At 57.1% G+C, this 20364-nt stretch overlaps 5 protein-coding genes across 5 annotated transcripts; all 5 read right to left on the bottom strand.

Moving 5' to 3' along the window:
* Nucleotides 1-328: 328 nt before the first annotated feature.
* Nucleotides 329-2893, bottom strand: DCS_01360 (cutinase transcription factor 1 alpha; the record flags this gene model as incomplete). The annotated part of the gene is made up of 5 exons (XM_040798692.1): nucleotides 329-854; nucleotides 1036-1200; nucleotides 1274-1454; nucleotides 1547-1872; nucleotides 1992-2893. 5 exons carry the CDS (start codon nucleotides 2891-2893, stop codon nucleotides 329-331), a joined length of 2100 nt encoding a protein of 699 aa, XP_040659575.1.
* Nucleotides 2894-4143: 1250 nt separating this feature from the next.
* DCS_01361 (uncharacterized protein) lies at nucleotides 4144-5475 on the bottom strand (the record flags this gene model as incomplete). Its single annotated transcript, XM_040798693.1, has 1 exon — nucleotides 4144-5475. The coding sequence occupies one exon, from the start codon at nucleotides 5473-5475 to the stop codon at nucleotides 4144-4146; it is 1332 nt and encodes a 443-aa protein (XP_040659576.1).
* A 1041-nt stretch (nucleotides 5476-6516) lies between these two features.
* On the bottom strand, nucleotides 6517-7009 carry DCS_01362 (uncharacterized protein; the record flags this gene model as incomplete). The annotated part of the gene is made up of 2 exons (XM_040798694.1): nucleotides 6517-6688; nucleotides 6738-7009. The coding sequence occupies 2 exons, from the start codon at nucleotides 7007-7009 to the stop codon at nucleotides 6517-6519; spliced, it is 444 nt and encodes a 147-aa protein (XP_040659577.1).
* A 2002-nt stretch (nucleotides 7010-9011) lies between these two features.
* DCS_01363 (Fungal specific transcription factor domain containing protein) lies at nucleotides 9012-12103 on the bottom strand (the record flags this gene model as incomplete). Its single annotated transcript, XM_040798695.1, has 6 exons — nucleotides 9012-9161; nucleotides 9229-9375; nucleotides 9437-9674; nucleotides 9787-10224; nucleotides 10282-11823; nucleotides 11886-12103. The coding sequence occupies 6 exons, from the start codon at nucleotides 12101-12103 to the stop codon at nucleotides 9012-9014; spliced, it is 2733 nt and encodes a 910-aa protein (XP_040659578.1).
* A 932-nt stretch (nucleotides 12104-13035) lies between these two features.
* On the bottom strand, nucleotides 13036-15090 carry DCS_01364 (uncharacterized protein; the record flags this gene model as incomplete). The annotated part of the gene is made up of 5 exons (XM_040798696.1): nucleotides 13036-13541; nucleotides 13598-13980; nucleotides 14052-14231; nucleotides 14299-14548; nucleotides 14616-15090. 5 exons carry the CDS (start codon nucleotides 15088-15090, stop codon nucleotides 13036-13038), a joined length of 1794 nt encoding a protein of 597 aa, XP_040659579.1.
* Between the last annotated feature and the right edge of the window lie 5274 nt (nucleotides 15091-20364).

A 20364-nucleotide genomic window follows, 5' to 3' on the forward strand; every position in this document is an offset into this window, starting at 1 on the left:
TGAAGGTGAACGGGGAAGAGACGAGGGGCAGAGCCATGGTCATGGTAGGGGTATTACAGTACGGAGTACAAGCTACATGATATTCCCTAATTGGGACATGACATGCGACGTCAAAGTCCCTGTTGTCCGTGTCTTACTTACTTCCTTGTGATATGCTGGACATTTTGCTTTTTCTAGTCCGTACTCCGTGCATATCCATGTAATACTCGAGCATACCCGCATGTGTGCAGATGCCATACCTAGGTGAGCACCTACAAGTTATCCGTACATCTGATGATGGTATGGCATGGCTCTGCCACTGGCAACCGCCTTGGCTCGCCCCGTTGTCCTAGAGTGCCCTGTCGGACAGACCGAGCCCCTTCTCGGGCGAGGAAAAAGCATCGGCTTGCAGGAACAAGCTCAGGTCGCCCAAGGCGTCGTCACCCTCCCAGTGGCCGTTGACGAGGGTAAAGTACGGGTCCTCGAACAAGCCGTCCCGCGAGTGCGACTGACCCAGCGTCGGCGACGAGGGCGGAAGCGCATGGCCAGCGTCGCTCACGCCCACTTGTACGCCTGCGCCTACCCTTGCGGGAGGTGCAGCGTCTGACTTCGCCGCGCCGTTGTTGACCGTGGCGTCAACATCATGGCCGCCGGTGCCGGCGTGTGACGACGCATCCAGGCGCTCGGCGATGGAGCGGTCGAGGTACCGCAGGAAGAGATCGAGGACGTTGTTGTTGATGCGCCAGTACTTTTGTATTTCCCGAAGGCACAGAAGGCACATCCGCGCCCGGTGCTCGGCGATGCAGCGCGCGACACCCGTGCCGCGCCGGATGCAGATGGTGTGAATGCAGAGAGCGGCGAAGAGGCTGGTGATTCTGCGAAACGATGACAATGATTGTCATGGTAAGCGTTTGTCGACTTTGGCAGGCGTTCAATCGCACGCAACGCATACCGACCGGCCGTTGGCTCGGGCCGAGCGCTTGGGAGTTGGGTGTTGGGCATGAATTGTAGGGCATGAATTGTAAGGGGCTTGGGCGCCCGGGGTTTGCCACCTACAGGTGCATTTGTCCGTATCGGAGGGTGCCGTGCGTGTACATGTCCTCGGCGATGCGGCCGATGCGGCAGGCGGCCGTGGTAACCACTTGGTTGTGTTTGTCGTCCTCGCCGGTGCCGTCACCGCTTCGGAGGAAGCTGTTGAGGTGAAGTAGGATGCGGAGGTGGCTGGCCATTCACCGTTAGTTGGGAACAGGGGGGTGTTGGCTCGTGGCGGATGTGAGCGAGAGCAGCGACGAACTTGTATGCCAGATGGAGGAGACAGGTCCAGACGGACTCGCTGCCCTCGTCGGTCGCGCACTTCATGCCATTGGGCAAACTTTTCTTCCACGACTCGAGAGCGTGGTCAAGGCCACCGACATCGGCCACCGTCGACGACGCAGGTTGGCCTGGCGAAAAGCGAAGGTCAACGATTCGGCCAACTGATTGGGTGCCAACCGTCAAATGTCAGCGCAAGAATTCCACTCCCAGAGCACACGCGGCGAGGGAGGATGGCAGGGAGGTTCGTTCGTACGCAACCGAGCCATCTCGACCATCTTGATGGCATAGGTAATGTGCTCTGCCTGGCAGGTCCCGAAGAGACCGCTGCTGGGACCGTCCGTCTCGGATTCGAGGTCGCCGACGTCGAGGGGGTCCATGTCGCAGTCCTCGTCTCGAACGCGACTCGGCAGTCCGAGCGCGGCGGCTACCTGTCGTTCCCTGACCTGGCCGTTCCGTTCGTTAGCGAAATGCCAGCGGTTCATTGGCTTGGTGCCGGTGATCGAGGCATTGACGTGCGTAGATGGACCACCAGATTCTCCTCCGCATCCGCGTCGCGTGCGCGTCTTTCGACATGGAAGACTTGGGCCTGTTGGCTGTCAGCTCACATATTCCGCTTCCTCTCACGCTTCCTCTCCACCCGCACGCCTCGGCTTCCTATGTATCTTCACTTCTTCCCGCGACAGGGCGGCGGCACTTACGATCTGTGAAGACCGTACGACTCGGAGAGGGTGACGACGACGCCGAGCCAGTACCGGACGTCCCGCACGTCGGCGGGTCCTCCGCGCCAGAAGCTCATGAGGAAGATGGACTGTATCAGGATCATCTCGTCCTTCTCCCAGTCGGCGTGGAAGAGCAGCCTTGCCCGCGTGTACAGCAACCGCTTCGCCTCGGCGCGGTCCCGGAATCCCATGGCGACGATGGTGTCGTCGCCGCAGTAGGTGGCGCCAATGAAGAGCATGGCCTGCAGCAAGAAGGGTGAAATGTTCATGGCGGCGAGCCGACGCGTGATCTCGGCGCGGTCGACGACGGGAAAGGATGGGTGAAACCAAGTAAAGTACGCTTGCAGGGCGGGCAGGCAGGTGCGGAGGTCGGGTAGGGTGAGGGCGCCTTCGTCGCGCAGGTAACGCATCGTGCTGGCACTGATGCCCCTACCATCCGCGTACGTAGACGAGGACGGGCTGCCGGGGATGGGGAAGGTGAGCCGAGGTTTCTGGGAGAACGAACGGCCGGCGGCGGCGGCGGCGGCGGCTTCCTCGCTTGGGACGAGGGTGAGGAAGTTGGACTCTCCGAAGAAGAGCGTGCCAGAGGCGGGGGAGGTAGGTGACGGCGTGTTGGGGTGACCCAGCGGTGCCGACGCCGATACCGAAGCCGAAGCCGAGGCCAAAGGAGGATCAGAAGGTGGCTGATCAGGAGGAGGAGAGGGAGGTGCAGGGGCGATCCGTTGCAAAGGACGAGCAATGCCATCGGTTGCCGAGTCTCGGCCTCCACAAAGGTCATCTGCTCTCGTGAATGGATTCTCCTTTGCGCTTGAGGGCGTCCCTTGGTCCATATCGGTTTTTAGACGAGGGTTGAGCGAGATGCCGGCGTCGTCGGTCGCCATCTGGGGTTGCAGCCGTTGTGATCGGCGAGGATACCTGGGGAGAACCAGTTCAGCACGGGAGAGACGAGAAATGCAAACAGATGGTACTTGGTATCTTTGATGGATCCTCCCGACTCGGAGTGGACAACACAAGAGATGAATAAAAGGGGAAATTCACCTGCCTCGGCGGGATGGCAGAATCTCGCACTTCGCACCCGTCGTGCTGCAATTGGAGCAGGGCTGCCTCTCGATGACGTTGCACTTGACGCGGCGGCTGTTGCAGCTGCGGCAGGCATGCTTTGCCCGCGTCTTCTTGTTCGACTCGGGCGTCGCCATGGCGTCGATGCTTCAGTCCAAAGGGCGCATTGGTCGACCAGGATACCATTCGTGGTGATGGTGATGGCGGTGGGCGAGTTATTCCGCCGAAGCTGACGGGCGAAGAGTGCACGTTGAGAAACCTGAGGCACAGCTCACGCCGAGCTTCTATTCAGGTGGCTCGCAGGTAATGATTGTAGGTGAGCAGTGGTACTAATTAGCACGTTGTCGATGGTCCACGGGTACTATTCTAGGGACCATCCTTGCTACTAAGCACCTATAAGTACGCAGAGTAACAGCTATTACTAGGTACCTACTAAGGTACTATGTAGGCGCCCTGCGTATTAGTTACCCCATACTCGGGAGACTGTGATACAAGTACAGTAAGTGTACGGAGTGTGTGTGTGTGTGTATTACTGCGTACGACACAAGTAATACTGTATTGCCCCATTCTCTCAGATTGGTACTAATTCATCAGAGGGTATTAATTCGGTTCCACCAAGTTAAGCATGAATGTCCTGACAAGAACAGGCACAGAGAAGGCTTAGCACTTATATCCCAACATACCTCATGTGGCCAAAACATACTCTTGTTCCTTCACATAATCGCATTTCAATCGACTCTCGGGAATGACATGAAACACTCGGAATGACGCTGAGTTGGAGATGGGTAGCCTTGCCATTGGACCGAATACTTGGTTGGGATTGTCATCATTTTGCCATTTGCGGGGCTGTCCAAGTGCCCCTAGTACAGCCGCATTTACCTATTCGTCCGTCGACTTGTCCGCGCCTCGAACAAACATGGGACGAGCCTTGATGAATCAACGAGGACAACGAACTCGATGCAGCCAGCCCGTAGTCACCCATGTACCAACAATGCCGGTATTAGTATCTAGCACATTTGAACAGTACCATCTAAGTACACGTACGGAGCACCAATGACGACACTGCTCTTCGTTAGTAACTTCGCGGCAGCTTCAGCACTCGCTCGCCCACGTAGTTTAGCACCATCTCCCTGCTCACGGGCGCGAGCCGCGGCACGAGCGACTCGCGAAACCAGCGCTCGACGTCAAAGGCGGCCGCGTAGCCCATGCCGCCGTGCGTCAGCAGAGCGCGCTCGCAGGCGGTGAAGGCGGCCTCGGCGGCCAAGTACTTTGCGCTGTTGGCGGCAACGCCGACGGCCACGGAAGACGACTGTTCCGACGAGCCCTCCCGACCCCCTCCCGCCTTGTCGTAGAGCCGGGCGGCGTGGTAGGTGGCCAGCTTCGCCGCCTCGAGCCGCATGTAGGCGTCGGCGAGCGGATGGGCGATGCCTTGGTTGGTACCGATCGGTCGACCGAAGACGACACGCTCGCGAGCGTACGCCGCGGCCCTCTCGAGAGCGGCGTAGCCGAGCCCGAGCGCTTCGCCGGCGACGAGGCAACGTTCGGCGTTGATGCCGGCGAGGGCCACGGCGAATCCCGCACCTTTGGCGCCGACGAGGGCACTCGACGGAACGCGGTACCGGTCGAAGAAGACCTCGTTCGCGTCGACGGCTCGTCCGCCCATCTTGCGGATGCGACGCATCTCGAGGCCGGGCCGACGGCGGTCGAGGTCGATGCAGAAGAGCGAGAGGCCCTCGCTCGGCTTCGGCACCTCGTCGAGCGACCTCGTACGGGCGAGCAGGATCATCTTGGAGGCCACCTGGGCGCAGGTGATCCAGACTTTCTGACCCGAAATCTCATATCCGCCGTCGACCTCGTGGGCGGCCGTCGTCAGCCGCAGGGTGTCGAGACCGGCGTTGGGCTCCGTCACGCCGAAGCAGACGCGCGACCGGCCGGAGATGATGTCCGGTATCGTCTCCCGGAGCTGATGATGGGTTCCAAACTTGGCCAGCGGCTGCGTCGCGTAGACGTTGGCGTGAATAGCCTGGGCGCCGGCCATGCCAGCGCCGGACTCGGCGATGGTCTGCATCATCATCGTCGCCTCCGACAGGCCCAGGCCGACGCCGCCGAGGGAGGGTGGGAGGGCGATGCCGAGCCAGCCGGCGTCGGCGAGGGCCGCGTGGAACTCTTGGGGGTCCTTTTCGCTCGCGTCGCGCTCCTGCCAGTACGAGTTCGGGAATCGGGCACATACTTTTCCGACGCCATCGTGGACGACAAGCTCATCGTCGGTGAAGCCGCTGGTATCCATAATGCGACGGCGGCGCGTGGATGAGAAGGCCCTCGACGCCTCGGCCTGCAGTGATGCGAACAGAGGCCGAGGGCGACGGCCGAAGGAACGGCCAAGGGCCGAACAGATGGTCGACATTTTTGTCTCTGCTAGTTCGTCTCCAAGAAACCGCTGGCCGAGTCGTGCTCGTCGACTGCCGGCAGACCAGTTTGAACTTGTTTCAATCCCATGTTCGAATACTTATACGCCGCCGACAAGCCAGACTGGCTGAGGCGAGGTGTCAGTGTCGGTGAGGAAGGCTGACGATATAGCCGACTCGGCATGAGTGGAGCAGCTCATTCCGCAAGGACTTGTACATGTAAGTAATACTGTACACCTACAACTACGGAGGACTCCGTACTTTGTACTGTATCCGTATTTGTGCTCGAACTTGTACTGGTATTGGTACGGTGTACAGTACTTGGGTTGTTAACGCTTGCTGAACGAGTACATGCAAAATGTACTATAATTAGTGTAGTAGCCGAATCCGCCGATACAGCCTATTGCAGCTTCGATACGGGTATTATGGTACGGATACAGACGCGCGGGCAGTGGGGGGAGGGAGTCCGGGGGGACGATCATTATTAGTACAGGAACTAACTTGTTCAATGTTTCGGCCGCCGTCACACCATCGAATGCGTACCAGCGTGGTACATGTACATGTACGTCATCATGGTACAAGAAGAATTGCCCGAATGAAAGGCAGAGGTGGGTCAACTCGCAGTCAAAAAATTCCATTTGGTATAACGAACCTAGACTCCTGCTACAAGGCGACAAAATCCTGACTCGATTCCTCGATCCAGGTGCCAGTTGGGTGGTGTTGTGGGTGGGCGATGAGCGACCGACTCCTCCGATCAGATCCGACCCGATCCGATCCGGCCATCACGCCCCGCCCAGTCCAACGAGCGTACCCTACGGCTCGATGCCGCAGAGGCCCCGGCGGAACGAAAGTGAAGATGAAGGTGAGAATGAAGGAGAATGAATGAAAATGAAATGTAGTCTGTCAATCATCCGTCAATCCATCCATCCATCCAACAAATACGGTCGCAACGGCCATCAGCCAACGCAAAAGCCATGAGGAGAGAGAGAGTGTGTGTGCGTGTGTGTGAGAGAAGAGAGGAGAGAACAGGTCGGGATGACTCAAACGCGCCAGTTGATTTCCGTCGCGACGGGGCTCCAAACGTTGAGCGACCCGGCGCCGACGAAGCGGAAACTGTCCTCCGGCTGCCTCAGATCCTTCTCGTCCGTCTTGTTGCCCGGCTCGACCTTTTTGTAACGGCACTGGCCGACATTCGGATGGGTGACGTAGAGTCTACGTGGTCCAAAGAAAAGCCAGTTAGCATGGGCGCGAGAAGAAGAACTGGCCGTGGATGAGGTGAGCGATAAGGGGAGGCGGGGGCGGAGGTTGTGGTGAAGTGAGGAGAAGTGCGGTGTAGCGAGGTGAAGTGCGGTGTAGCGAGGTGAAGTGCGGTGTAGCGAGGTGAAGCGAGGTGAAGCGAGGTGAAGCGAGGTGAAGAGTGATGAGGCGAGGTGAAGCGAGGAGAGGAGAGGACAGCACATACGTGACAAAGGGTTCTCCCGTCACCTTGGTCAGCTCCGTCCACGTATCGGCTGGAATGTGAGTCGACGGCATGGTGGGCGGATTTTGGCGGCGTCCGTGACGGCGACGAGAATAATTTTCCTTGTTCGCAATTGCGGTCGAGAGTTTGGCGACGACGGCGGCACTGACTGACCTGACCCCGGCTTGTGGTCAAGAAGCGCTGGAAATGGGCAGGGACAAGTTCGCTGATGCAGGCGACAATCTATCGTCCAAGCGGATCGAGGATGAAGTTGGTCGCTCCCGGAAAATGGCAGCGTCGTGAAGGCGAATGAGTAGCGGTGGAATGGAGAAGAGTGATGCAGGATTTCCGTTCGTTTGAGGGGGAAGATGGAAAAGCTCTGGTGTTGCGAGAACACTTTCGTTTGCATTCGTTTTCGTGCGACGCCGGTGCGTTATGCGTCTGAGATGGATAGAAGCAGGCAAGTGCATGTGATTTAAACTTCCAGGGGACGAGGTCATGAGACTTGGCCGAAAACGACGTCATGGCGAAGTCTAATCCGAAGCTCGTACCAGCCGTCAGTCCAGTCCGGCAGTCGCAGCAGGCCCCCCACATCAGCTGCGTGGGCGCTTGTCGCAATGCGTGGCACGGCTCGTCGGGCGGTGCGAACTAATAGTCTAGACAGATAAGTGAAGCAGCAAACATGCATACAAAGACCAATCCACCCACGGATGCACCCTCCTTTCATCGCAAGCTACTACACATGTCCGTGTCGTCTGTCTGCATGCAGCCGTACCGTACCTTGTCGTCGTATCGAACGCCTCCCCAGTCCGGTATCGGCCGCGGCCGGATACTGTCCACGCTGACAATTGACTACCCTTTCTGTCATGATGCAGCACTCCCCGGCGTCAGTCGCATTATCCATCACTCTCTCCACCAATGAGCGCTTCGTTGGACCAGGATGCCCTACCACAAGAAGCAGCGGAAGTCGCACCATGTCCCGAAACTGCCACCAGACTGGTTGCCGTCAGCCGCATCACGCACTAGGCCTTGGTGTACGTGCAGCACAGTATTGCATTGTAGCCAAGGTACCTGGAAACAGTAACGCGCATGTCGGTGTGCCGGAGAGCACACTAGGAACAGGAACAGATGGGTATACGGCGACTTGCAACAGTAACATGTCGGCGTGCAGCACCCCAGTAACCACTGATGTTGGTGTACGGAGTATGGATGACAGTAACCTTGTAATAGTGGGGTGGCAAAAGTGTCGATTCACTTTGTAGTACTCCGTAGTAGCGCTACCATCGTCACTTTTGTCTAGTGACAAGAGTAACAACAATATGTACTTACTGAACTTAGGCGTTCGGAGCACAATACTCTAGTAACAATAATAGGTATGTAATACTCCGCAATACCTAGTAGGTAGGTGTACTGTGCTCCGGACAGCACCCGAGAATCGATAACGTGTACTTGCAAGTAGCGCAAACGCACAGGCACCTACTTGTACAGCAGTAGCCAACGACATGTACTTCGAATTTGTACTGTAGGTGTAGGCGTAATTATGTACCTAGTAAGTACTTGCACAGTATTACTTGCTGTACTCCGTAGGTACCGAACAGGTACAGAGTACGGAGTACAACTACTATGGGACCTACAATACATGTACTTATTGCACCGTACGTAGTACAGTACATCTACTTGTCATAACAGTGCTCCTGACTTTCGCACACCGCAAGCATAGCAGAGGACAGAGTACGCACAAAGTACATCATTCATGCTTATATGTATATCGAGATTTGCATGTCAACATCCGCGTCTGTACTCTGAACAAACTCATCACCTTCCTTTTCCATCCTCACCCAGCACTGCACAAGTATGCACTGGCAAACAAAACCTGCATTCCGCCGCCCGCACCGTCATCATCTAACTTCATCAACGGCCATTCTGCGACCACCGAAACTGACTTGTGCATGTACACGTACGACGGGCTAAGCGAACGGTGCATCCTCTGCGCCTTCTCGAGATCGTTTTGCTCCGTGTACGCTGCCATGATGAACCATGGTTGTTCGTCAGCATCCCGTGCGATGCATGCCCTCGTTACGCCGCATCGGATCGTCCCATGTCCCTTACCCAGTGGCTGAGTATCGTCTCGTTCTCCTCGAATTTCCTCACCTGCGGAGATAGGGTCTGTCCGCCGTGGGAGGACCATTCGGGCATTATCATCGCCAACATCGTGACGGCAAACTCCTGGCATTGTCGGCCAATGGCGAATCGTTTAACCCCGCATGCTCAGACCTCCCCCGCTCCTACCTACCGTCATGTTTGTTTTACCCAAGATGATGAGACTTGCGTCGATGAGTCGTTGCGCGATCGCCGAGTTCTTGGCCGCCTTCGATCCCACAAACGAAAGCGGCCCGGCCGCCGTGCTCATGTCGAGATTGGAGGCCGTGATTAAGCAATCCTGCAATCCCGAAGCAGCAAGCCTCTAGAGCCCGACTTTATCATCCACCGACGACCCGTACCTTGAGCACGATTGGAGTTCTGTGGAGGGGACTTCTGACATGGCCCATCCGACGCTCTTCGTCGAGCGTTCCGGCAACGCGAAGCACTTTCGAACGGGGCGCCTGCGAGATGAAAGCGTTGAGCTCAACTTCATACCGGTCAATTTGGGCATAACATTCATTTGGACCAGCAAGAATGGAATGGATATAGGACACGCCATGGAGGCTGTCGCGAGTCTCCTTCCAGTTGGAATCATGTCTACACTCGTCGTTGAGAAGCCGGGGGCTTGATGGTGCCCTTGATTTTTGCTGTTGGACCTCTAACAATCCTCTTGTCGAAGGGATACACCCGTCAGAAAAATGTCTCCCACTCATCTTCGCTTCCGGCCCGCAGAAATTCCATCCATCCTGTGTCGTCTCCCATGACGGCATCAGCTACCTCCATCGGCGGCAGATTCGGCCACATCATGGGAAAGACGCTGTTGATTTGCGTCTCGGGGCTTTCCCCCACCGGTTGGCTGCTCCCGCATCGTCGCTCGTCCGCAGGTTGGATTCCGGATTCCACGGCTGACTCCGACTGCGGCTCGGATTGTGACGCTCGCATCTCGGATTGGTTACCGTCTAGGTACCGACCGCATAGGCCAGTGATGATGCCGTGGCAGCGCGAACAACTCTTGTTCAAGTGCGACATGGCGCCCAACAATCGGAGGGTGGTCGAAATTTGACCCCTCCAGCCGACCGCCGCGTCGGCCGTCGGGTCGTTTCGAAGACACACGCACGGGATCAGGGCAGCTTGGAAAAGAAAGTACCTGGAGCAAACGCATCAGAGGGGCATCGTTCGTCCGCGCCGCTCCCGAGTCACTTACAGCGCATACCATGCCGACAGGCGATTATGTTCATGACGATGCCAAAAGCGCTCAATCATGTCGATGGTCGACTGCGCATCGAAAAGACAGCGATCGTACGCCGTCGCGCTTGCTTCGTCGGCGTCTGGTTTTCGTCGCAGGGCGCGGCGAATGACAAAGGGACGATACATGATGATGCGCAAGTTCCGCAGACGCCAGGCCATGACGGCGTGCGGAAGCGCGTACCGGCGCGGCACGATGGCCTCTTCGGCAAAGTAGGCCGGTACGTCGGCTTTCCAACCCTCTATCTTGGTCCTTTCCAGCCGGAGCAGCTCGTCGGCGGAGGGAAAGGGCTTGGAGATGACCTTTTCGTAGCATTCGTGCGTCGCAACGTGGAAACGTGCTTGGGTGGCGACGGCGGAGTATGGAGTGACCGTGCTGCTCTCGAGCGGATAGGCGTCGGAAGCGGCGGTGAGATCGCTGTCGTTGACGTTGAGGGGATAGGAAACCTCGACACCTTTGTAGGGCCAAACGTCCGGACGACTGAAGGTGATGGAGGCGCCAATATCGAAGGAGCAAAGGGTCCACCAGACGCGTCGTCGAATCTCCATGCTCAGGGGCGCAATGTTCCAGCCCTGAAACTCTTTGTGCAGTCCCAGGCCCATGGCCATGCGGCTGGATAGGCCGAGGTAGTTGTATCCCGAGTTTGGCTTGTCTCTCTTCTGCTGATAGTTCGAGGCAAGGATAAGAGCCTGGACAAGGCTCAAGTTGCCGAGCTCGAGGAAGTTGAAGCCGAGGATGGAGCGGGCTTGGGCAAAGAGGGCCAAGTCGAGCTTGTCGGCAGACGAGGTTGCCGAGGTCCAGACGCCAATGGCGGCGACGACGTAGGCGAGGGCGGTCCAGGAGGGCCCATGTGGCCTCGATATGACTTCGCTGTACTGAGCACGAAAGGAGGGCTCGTGGACAAGAGGGTAGCACACATGGTAGTGGCGAAAGTAGGCGTCGATCATCGTTTCGGCAATATGGCGATTGGGGTTGGGCTGAGACGTCATGGAAGGCGAGACTTCCTGATGCAGTCTCGACGGATTTTGTCTCGGGGCATTGGGCTCGAGCAATCGCAGCAAGGCGGCGCCTGATGCGATGCCGAGGTAGCCGGAGTCCCCTTCGTTGACGGTCAGCGACGCCATGCCGTCCGTCAGGGGAACGTCGTCGGCGCCGGATGGATCGGGCCCAAGACCATCGGGAGACGGGTCGCAGGCGTAGGGAGAGTCCTTCTCGCTCCACTCAAAGTCCTCCAGGGGCGGACGCTCCAGCATCTTTTGGTGATCAACGTCGCCCGTGTCCCTCTGATGTTGCCGCAAGATGGGAGGCGACAACCTCGACCTTGCTTGCCCACCGGCCACTGTCTTTTCATGACAAAGAGACTCTGAAAAATGAACAGAGTCAGGCGCAGCCGTCGACGATGGGTTCTCCCACGATCTCAGATGGGGAGGAACGAGAGCGCGCACCTGGCGCAGCAAGACTTCGGCCCTTTCCAATCGAGCCTCGACCTCGGTGAGGTGTCTTGCGATCGGGGGTTCGAGGTCAGTTCAGCTGCAAAGAAGCACGTGTTTAGAATTGCCTACTTGCGCGTCAGAGGCGTCCTTGCATGCTTCTCGTATAAGCAATGCCTTCGATACTTGACACAGAGGTTGCAGGTGGGCAGAGCCCGGTTGCAGCGCGCCTTTCTCCGTCGGCACTCCTTGCACGCCTGGTCGGAGGAGCCGATCAAGGAGGTGTCGAACAGATGGCCAGAGTCGGCCGTCGCATGCGTCGGCAGCACGGGTGATGGCGTCGACTGCATGGTTGTCGTGCTATCTGGCTGTCTGGGACTTTGTGAGGTCTAAGTTGGTCTCTGGATCTTGCGCGAGGCTAGCGGTGACATTGGCACTGATGGTGCACCTAGAACCACCAACTTTAAGCTCGGCTCCAGGTACTAGCACGTCGGAGCGGCTGCTGAGTGAGCACACGGCACCCCCTGAAGGCGCTGTGGGAACAGATGAGAGGGCGCCAATACATGGAACACATGCAGTACGCAAGTACGTCAGAGGCAGTGGCCGACCAATACTAGCAAGACCACACAGTAGGTGGTGCTCGCAAGCAAAGCTGCTATATCGTACATCATAATCTACCAGTAGAGACCTCCTAGTACTAACAATGCTGCTCAAATAATCCGTATATACAAAGGACAACGTGTAGTATTGTTCTCGCACTAATTTATCATTGTCGGTTGCGACCAACACGAGTTGACACCAACCTCCAAGCCGCTGTGAACAATTGGAAATAGGTAATGCAATCATACTAGCCGTACTGTAGTAGTACGGCACGCTTAGCACTGATACAATATGGTAATGGAGAGTTCTGGTACCCGAGCACCAGCACCGGCAAGATACGCCGTTGCACGAGCCTCCTTTCTTGCCACATTGACGTCGTCTCCATGCTCACCCACCTCACCAACACCTCAAACCTCCCGACGATCAGATCTCTCTTCCGTGCCCACCATTAAATGCGCCGAGTATGCTTGTGTGCGCGCACACGTGTGTAGCGTGCGGGCAAGCCTCGTGGAGAGAGTTGAGTGGCCCGAGAGAGCGCCGTGCCGCCGGAGACGGATGGCCGATGTTATGTGGGGTAACGAGGCGACCATAGGGGCCAGCCTGGCGGAGGTTGCCTCGTCCGTGTCCATGTCTGTCCCAGACCAGTAATCCCCTCACCTTGGAGACTACTAAGCATAGGCGCCTACCTGTCGTCAACGTTGCGGTTGCCGATGTCCCATTTTCCTATACACCAAGGCTTGACATCAATTTGGTCGTTGTCATTCAGCGCCGCCTCGCAGTCTCGCAATACCGCCGCCGCCTTCTCACCTCCTGAAAGGTCTGGCCGCTTTTCATTTTTCTTTGTCTGCTCGGCAACTGCATTGCTGATGGGTCCCTGGCCAGGGCTGGTTACCGTCTTCCGGAGCGCAGTCCAGTTCTCGCGAACAATGTCCGTGGCCGAGCGGGAGAAGACGTCATCCATCTCTTCAAGTGTCCTGTCCTTCGTTTCTGGTAGGAACAAGACCTGGTACAGTCCACCGATGAGGGCGATGCCGCCGTAGAAGCCGAGAATAAGCCCGGTCTCGGACATGACCTCCTGCATGGCGTCGAATTGGTTGGTGAGGAGGAAGGATGTGAGGAACAGCAGCGTGTTGGACGTCGCCATGCCGACGCTTCGAAGGTGGGTCGGATAGACTTCCGAGAGTATCACTGTGAAGCCGTTAGGAAGATGAGCAGCCCGACGGGGACATGCGGTAGGGACGTACCCCAAGCCACGCTGGTGTAGGCTCCAAGGAAAGACATGAACAACACGAGGCCGGTCAGATAAAAGGCCGCGACCAGCTCAACATCCGACGCTGCATCGAACTGATGACTGATGGCAATCAAAAGCAAGCCGACGAAGACGCCGGGCAGCGTTGCCATGGCCCAGAAGCGTCGACTGCACCTGTCCATCAAGAAGATGGTAGGGATGGAGCCGAGGAGAAGAGCACCGGTGCCCACGAGTGACGTCAAGTTCATGTCATGCTCACCGACGCCGAACCGGTTCATCAAAATTGGCAGGTAGTTCATCACGGCATTGACCCCCGTGAGCTGGCCCATGACAACCACGATGTTGGCGCAGACGAATGCGCGACGGGCGCGTGGGACACTGCAAGGATCATTAACAAGGCTCATCAAGTCAAAGCTTCAAGGGCTACTGGCGTCAAAATGTCCATGCACCGGTACTGCCGGCCCTCTCCGACCCAGGTTTCCACCTGTCTCGCTGCCGCAACGAGGAGAATGAGCTCGGCCTTTTGCTCGTAGCTATCGAGGCACCGCATACGTCTCCACGCGCCGAGTGCCTCGATCATCCTGCCCTTGTGCAACAGGAATCGCGGACTCTCAGGCAGCAGCAGGGCTCTGAGGAAGATGGACATGATGGTCAGTCGCGGTCAATCGTCAAATTTTGCCGTGTATCTAGGCTCACCCGAGAAACATGGTGATAGAGACGGCTAGCGAGGTCGCAAGTAGGCATCGCCACTTGTTGGAGGGCTCCTCCACCAGCACGGGGCCGACGACGGACCCGACGACGTTTCCGAGTATGGTGGTACATTGGTACAATGAGATGAGGTTTCCCCGGACGCCGCGCTCGGCCGTCTCGGCGACGTAAATGGGGATCGTGCCGCTCGCAAGGCCAATGCCCAGGCTGAGGATGACGCGTGCCGCAAGTACCATGGCTGATCCTCCGACGTTAGCCTAGACTGTCGCACGACTCGAGCGTAGACTTCTTTTTCGCGTAGGTACCAAAGTTGAAGGAGACAAAGTGCAGCGCGGCACCTGTGGAGCAAAGCAAAGTAGAGAGTAGAGCGGCGCCTTTTCTGCCAAAATATTCATTGGCAGAATGTAAGAGCAGGGCACCAGCAACGGCTCCCACGAGCGCGCTGAGGCTGGCTTGCCTACTTTGCGTCAGGGCAAGGTCCAGGTTTTGGGACAGATGGGGGGGGCTCGTGCCGAAGACGAGATATTGATCAAGGCCAGTCGTGAAACCGCCGATGGTGGCGAAGAAAATCAAGAGGAGAGCAAAATGCGCCGGCTTCAGGAACCTGGTGATCAAGGAGCCTCTGCGGTGGCCATCGACGGCTTCTAGATCTAGCTGGTGCCCTGCATCGTTGGTCATAGTGTCAACCTTGACATGGGCCGCCTCCAGCTTTTCAACCGCCTTGAATGGCGAACCATGGTGGCTGCGATATGGTATAGCCGCCGTTATGGGATGGCACATGCTCCAACTCGAGTGAGGTCTGTTGGGTTGGGTAGCGCTTCGTAGACGCGGCAGCTGGTGTGTGCACTTTGAGTTTGGTACGCTCGAGGTAGCTGAGACGAACAAGATGAACAAGATGAATGTTCGTCACAAAAGAGTGTAAACAGAACCCAGGACGACGGTGTAGACGACATGATGTTGAATTTTCCATATTATCTGGCCCTTTGATGGCTAGTATTTGATGGCTACAATATTCCGACGCTGACATCCATGAGCATGCGGAAATTATGAGAGGGCAACTCTTCTCAAGCTGGGCCGTCGACGCGGTCGAGGGTCGGCCGAAAATGGTGCAAGTTTGCGGATGGTGATCCGGCCGTGGAGCTTGCCGAAAAAACCATCAGCTGCTTGCTGGATGTGGTTTCGCGCCCATGGTGCTCGGCATATATGGCCTATTTGGCTTTCAAGTGGAGAAATCGATGATCAACGCTCTTTCTCACATGCTTCAAGTTCGAAATGGTCGCTGGTCGCATTCCTCATCTTGGAGATGCCGGGCTACCGAGTTGCCATGACGTCGGTGTGTCTTGGAGAAGGATGTGAAAGCGATGACAGACCGCTACACAACTGCGGCCTTTGGGTAGGGCCGTCGCCGTCCTCTGTGACCCTGAAAAGTACGCATTCGGTGAACGGTCAGCCCTCAGCTCGACAAAGGACATATGGCAACGGTCACGATATGTCATGACACATCGGTTGCCGCTTCAACCCGTGAATGCCTCCACACTCATGGTGGTGTTCGTTCGGCGTAGGGCGGAAGCACGCGGTGCTCGGCAGGTCGACGGAGTCATTCTGCGAATACGAGGGCGAGGGCAACAAATCCATGCCATGTCTCTTCTTCACTTACACCTCGTTTGGACCCCCGGGAGCCGAGACCGTTTCAGGCCTACTCCTTTTCGTCGTCCGACTAGCGGCCTAGATGCTGGCGCAGGATGAGGCACCTGACATGAGCAAGTGCCAAGCCATGTAGGGTCATTCCGGTCCGGTCATCATCCCGGCTGCTTACTCCGGGCGGCGTAGAAAGAGCACGGCAGCACTTGAACGCTTGATGCGGCATGGTCATGGTATGCCGGTTGCTAGTTGGCCTGCCCGATGTGCAAGGGTGGAAGGGGAAGGGTCGAGGGGCGTCATAGGTCGAGCGAAACAAAGGTCGAGGATGGCTGGCAACTTGCATCCAAACGGAGGTGGCGTGGAGAGAGAGGAGAGGGAGGGGGAGCTGGCATGTGAAAGGGGTCGAGGACGGGTGAGTCGGCTGCATATGTTGTAGACTGCATGCTGGCGATGCCTCCGGATGGCATGTGAGCAGCCAAGTAGTCCCCATGGCGATGACGATAATGCAGCAGCACATGGTGGTAACAGGCACGTAAGTACTTCTACGTACGTACTCCGTACCTTGGTACCTAGCAAGTACTTGTAAGTAGGTGCGGTCAAAGTACTTGTACCAAAAGTAGTGATAGGACCGGAAGCTTGGGCCGCACATGTACAACGAGGCTGGGTGGCAGGTACAAGCTGCGTGTACGGAGTACTTGCATGCGTACACCTTCCAATGTGAGGGGGGGATGAGGAATACCTAGGTACCTACCTTTCAATGTATATACGGAGTACTCCGTACACGAACATGTATTACCTGTTGCCGTTGGTCAGTTGGCAGAGGGTGTACGGAACACGCGATGGCATCAGTACCTCGTAGGGATGGTCATACCAAACGTACACGGCTAGCATGTCTCAGGCGGATGCTGCAGCCTCGGGACGGAAGACGGAAGTCTCGAGGGTGGCTCCCATTGGGCCTTTCTTTCGATATTTCTCAATCGTTGGTCGCCATGATGGCTCCGTGACAGTCGTGGAAGCATGCCGATGTATCAATAGGCTGGATGTCGCTGCAGCCACTCGTTTGAGGCCGGCACCTATCGACTGTCATTCTGCGTCCAGGCGTATGCGTACGAGAAGCTGTAGGTTATTACGGGGTACTAGAACTGGGTACTAGGTACGGAGTACCTACGCCATGTCCGCAACACGCCCCAGCTGGACCCTGTCAAGTTGCGTGACACATGATGACAATTCAGGACGAGTTCCAGTTCCGTGACTCCGACGGAGAACAGACAGTACTTGCACCTCGTCTCATCTCGCAAGCAAACAGGCGGCCGAGAGTGGAAGCGAAGCGGGTGGCAACGGAGGCGCAGGGAGATCGGTTACAGCTGGCGTAAGGGAACGTGACCTCGGAAGCTCGCAAGGTACAGCCGTATGTGCACATGTACATGTAATACCTGTACGAGGTACTTGTACCTGCCCGTGTATGAGTAGCTGTAGGTCTACTTACGTACGTGTGCGCGTACGTGTAATTGTACGATTTGATGCGCACGTCGTCCAGAGCAATCGATACGTGCACGCTTGCTCCTAGTGGTGATTAGTAGCAGTGCTCCGTGCCTCGTATGGAAAGTAGATCCGTCCCTGCTGCAGCGGAAGTGGATCCATCGCCTCCCGCTCCCCTACAGGGGCGGGCCGTGGCGAAGCCAGCGGACGAGATCAAGCCGGAGTGGATGGACTAGCTGCAAGTAGCCTGTAAAATGCACGCCAACATCTGAACGGGCCACGGGCAACCGCTAAAGGGCCCAAAGCGGCACATCGGATCGTTGCTTACCGTTGATTGCGACCACACGCTCGCCGCTCCATTCAGGTGCTTACATTTTACCCCATATTCCCTGCAGAGCACTTGTTCTGCATGTGCTCGTAGGCTTACCGCGGACATGTGTGCGACATGGAAGGACATGTATGTCGGTGTGCGGTGAATTTTCAGGTTCGTGGGCGTAGGTGCTGCGATGGTACATGCACAATTTACATGAACTTGCCCGGAGTACATGTTCTTGCCCGGAGTACATGTAGTAGTACCTTGGTAGGCAGAGCTTGTTCCCATGTACTCCGTACTCTGTACATCATACTGGTCGAGTGATGCACAGTTCGTCGTGCGAGGTGCCCATGGTATTACGGGTTACTACCTCAGCACATGTCGGTGCCTATTACTCGTGCACTGTTTTATCCATGTACATGGACTCCGTGCTCCGGATATGTGTGCATGATAATAGGTACCAAGTACTTGCACCAACTAGTACGGAGTGCTGTAGAGACAACGTACTCCGTACATGTGCTCCGTACAGCCATCCGGAGTGATAATACTTTGTACTCCGTACTCCGTGCAGCACTCCCTCTTCGACCACGAGCCCTAGCCCCCGCCCGTCGTGCCGTGCTTCCTGCGTGACTCCCGTTGATTGGCCGACGTCGGCAGCCCATGTGATGTTCTGCCGCCCTTCCGTCACATGAGCGACGGTACTCGCCCATGCATGTCATGACACCCGCGTCACACCGTCACCCACACGAGCAGGCGAGTGCCTGAAGGCCGGAGGTGGCTAGCTAGTATTAGGCAAGTTGACAACTTGTCACGCACGCTTCGCGCGCCTGTGGCACAAAGCCACGAACCGCGGCATCGGGGCGTCGGCGCCGTGGCATGTGCTGCGGCCGGTGGGAATACCCCAGAACGAGGCGCTGGTTTGCATCGTGAATGTGTGCAGCCAACCGTCGGACTACTGGTACGGACTGGTCTACTGTGCTGTTCCCGCGCTGCTAGCAGCATGTGTCTGAGTGCCGGGCTCGTACACATCGACACCTAGGTGACATGTATACAGTATTCGTGCCGTACACCCAAGCACGCCGTCGTCGGTAGTTGGGACGCGGGATATAAAGAAGCCTCCACCCGGGTCGACAGAGGGAGGGGGGGCTCGGTCGAACTCGCGCTCGTACCTTGGTACTTTCGCAAGTTCGAGTGCAGCACGTGTATTGCCACCGTGCGTGCACCCAACTCTACGTCCACACCTACCTGTGTGTACAAGCACGATTTGCTTCTCATCGTACCGCTGACGAACGTATTAGGCCCCCATCCTCACCGCGTGCCGGTAGCGCGACATCGGACGCACAGCCTGCGCAGCTGATGCGGGTAGGTTTGGGTGCCAAGTAATACGAGCGCGAGGAGGAGCAGACTCAAGTACTACGGTATATGGCCATGCATGGGCTCGGCTCCGTATGGTACCTGCTAACAGCGAAGCTGTCCAACCAGGTACCCCTACCTCAACCATCTTCGTACTTGTACCGCACGAACACGTCCACCACCATCGACCGCCCATCCCCGCGCCTTCGGCCGCGAGCAGCAGACCAAACAGAACAGGCGGGGGCTTGTTGATCTCGGCCATCAGCACGCGCGATCGCATTGCATCATCCACCCTGCCCTTTCTTTTTGACCGGTCAACACGAGTGCAGTAGGTGCAGGTGTGCATGTACCACAGGTGCACGCTGCCTCCGTCTTGGCCGTCTCCACAGCCACCAACGTGGCCCAGCATCCCCTCCCCCCCACCTCCACTACCGTCGGGTACCAGCGCACTTAGTACAGTTGGGCGGGAGCACTACGGACGGGATTAGTACACTAACGTGCTAGGTCTGGCACCAATACCTGCCCAGGCGCCTACCTACTAGGTACCTACCTAGTAGGTTAGTACCTAAGTAGTACTTGCAAGTACTGTACTTACTTACACTTGCGACACCTGCTAGGAATACCAAGTTACTACTTACATGCACACGTGCAGCGTGCACCCGCCAACAAGCGAACGACTATTAATCCTAGGTCCTTGCTTTCGTGCGCATGTACATGTACAAGTACTCGCACGGCGTACGATTCTAGCAGTCGTCCTCCGTACTCACTTACGTACCTGTATGTACGCGTGCGCTCGGAGCGAAGGAAGGAAGGAAGGTACGGAGTACTAACAACAATGAAGGTTGGCAGCCGCCATCTGTGCAGGCGACAAGTACTTGTACGTACTGGTGCGCCTAGACGACTGCGTTGTCGACAACTGCCTCCTCAGCCCATTCTTCCCCATTCACCACCATCACCGCCGTTTCCATTACGAAACGCACCTCTCCTATCGTCGCCCGTTCAGCTCCCCACGTCGCAGCTTGCACCGAACGAGCCCCTCCTCGATCCCGCCGCCGACCCCCACCTAGCGACGAGAGATAGCGCAGGCTGCTCCACATTGCAACCCAAGCGCCGGCGAGCACGAGTAAGGTTGCAGTGCCTGTGCCTGGCCCCGGCACCCAACCCGTGGAGAAGCCAGGGTAGTTACGGAGCTCGAACGGGGAGCCCACACTTGCAATACTACGGTATACTTATAAAGTCGGCAAACCCGCGAGCCTCTTCACCGCTGC

This window comes from Drechmeria coniospora, chromosome 01 (genome assembly GCF_001625195.1).
Source record: "Drechmeria coniospora strain ARSEF 6962 chromosome 01, whole genome shotgun sequence".
NCBI classification, from domain to species: domain Eukaryota; kingdom Fungi; phylum Ascomycota; class Sordariomycetes; order Hypocreales; family Ophiocordycipitaceae; genus Drechmeria; species Drechmeria coniospora.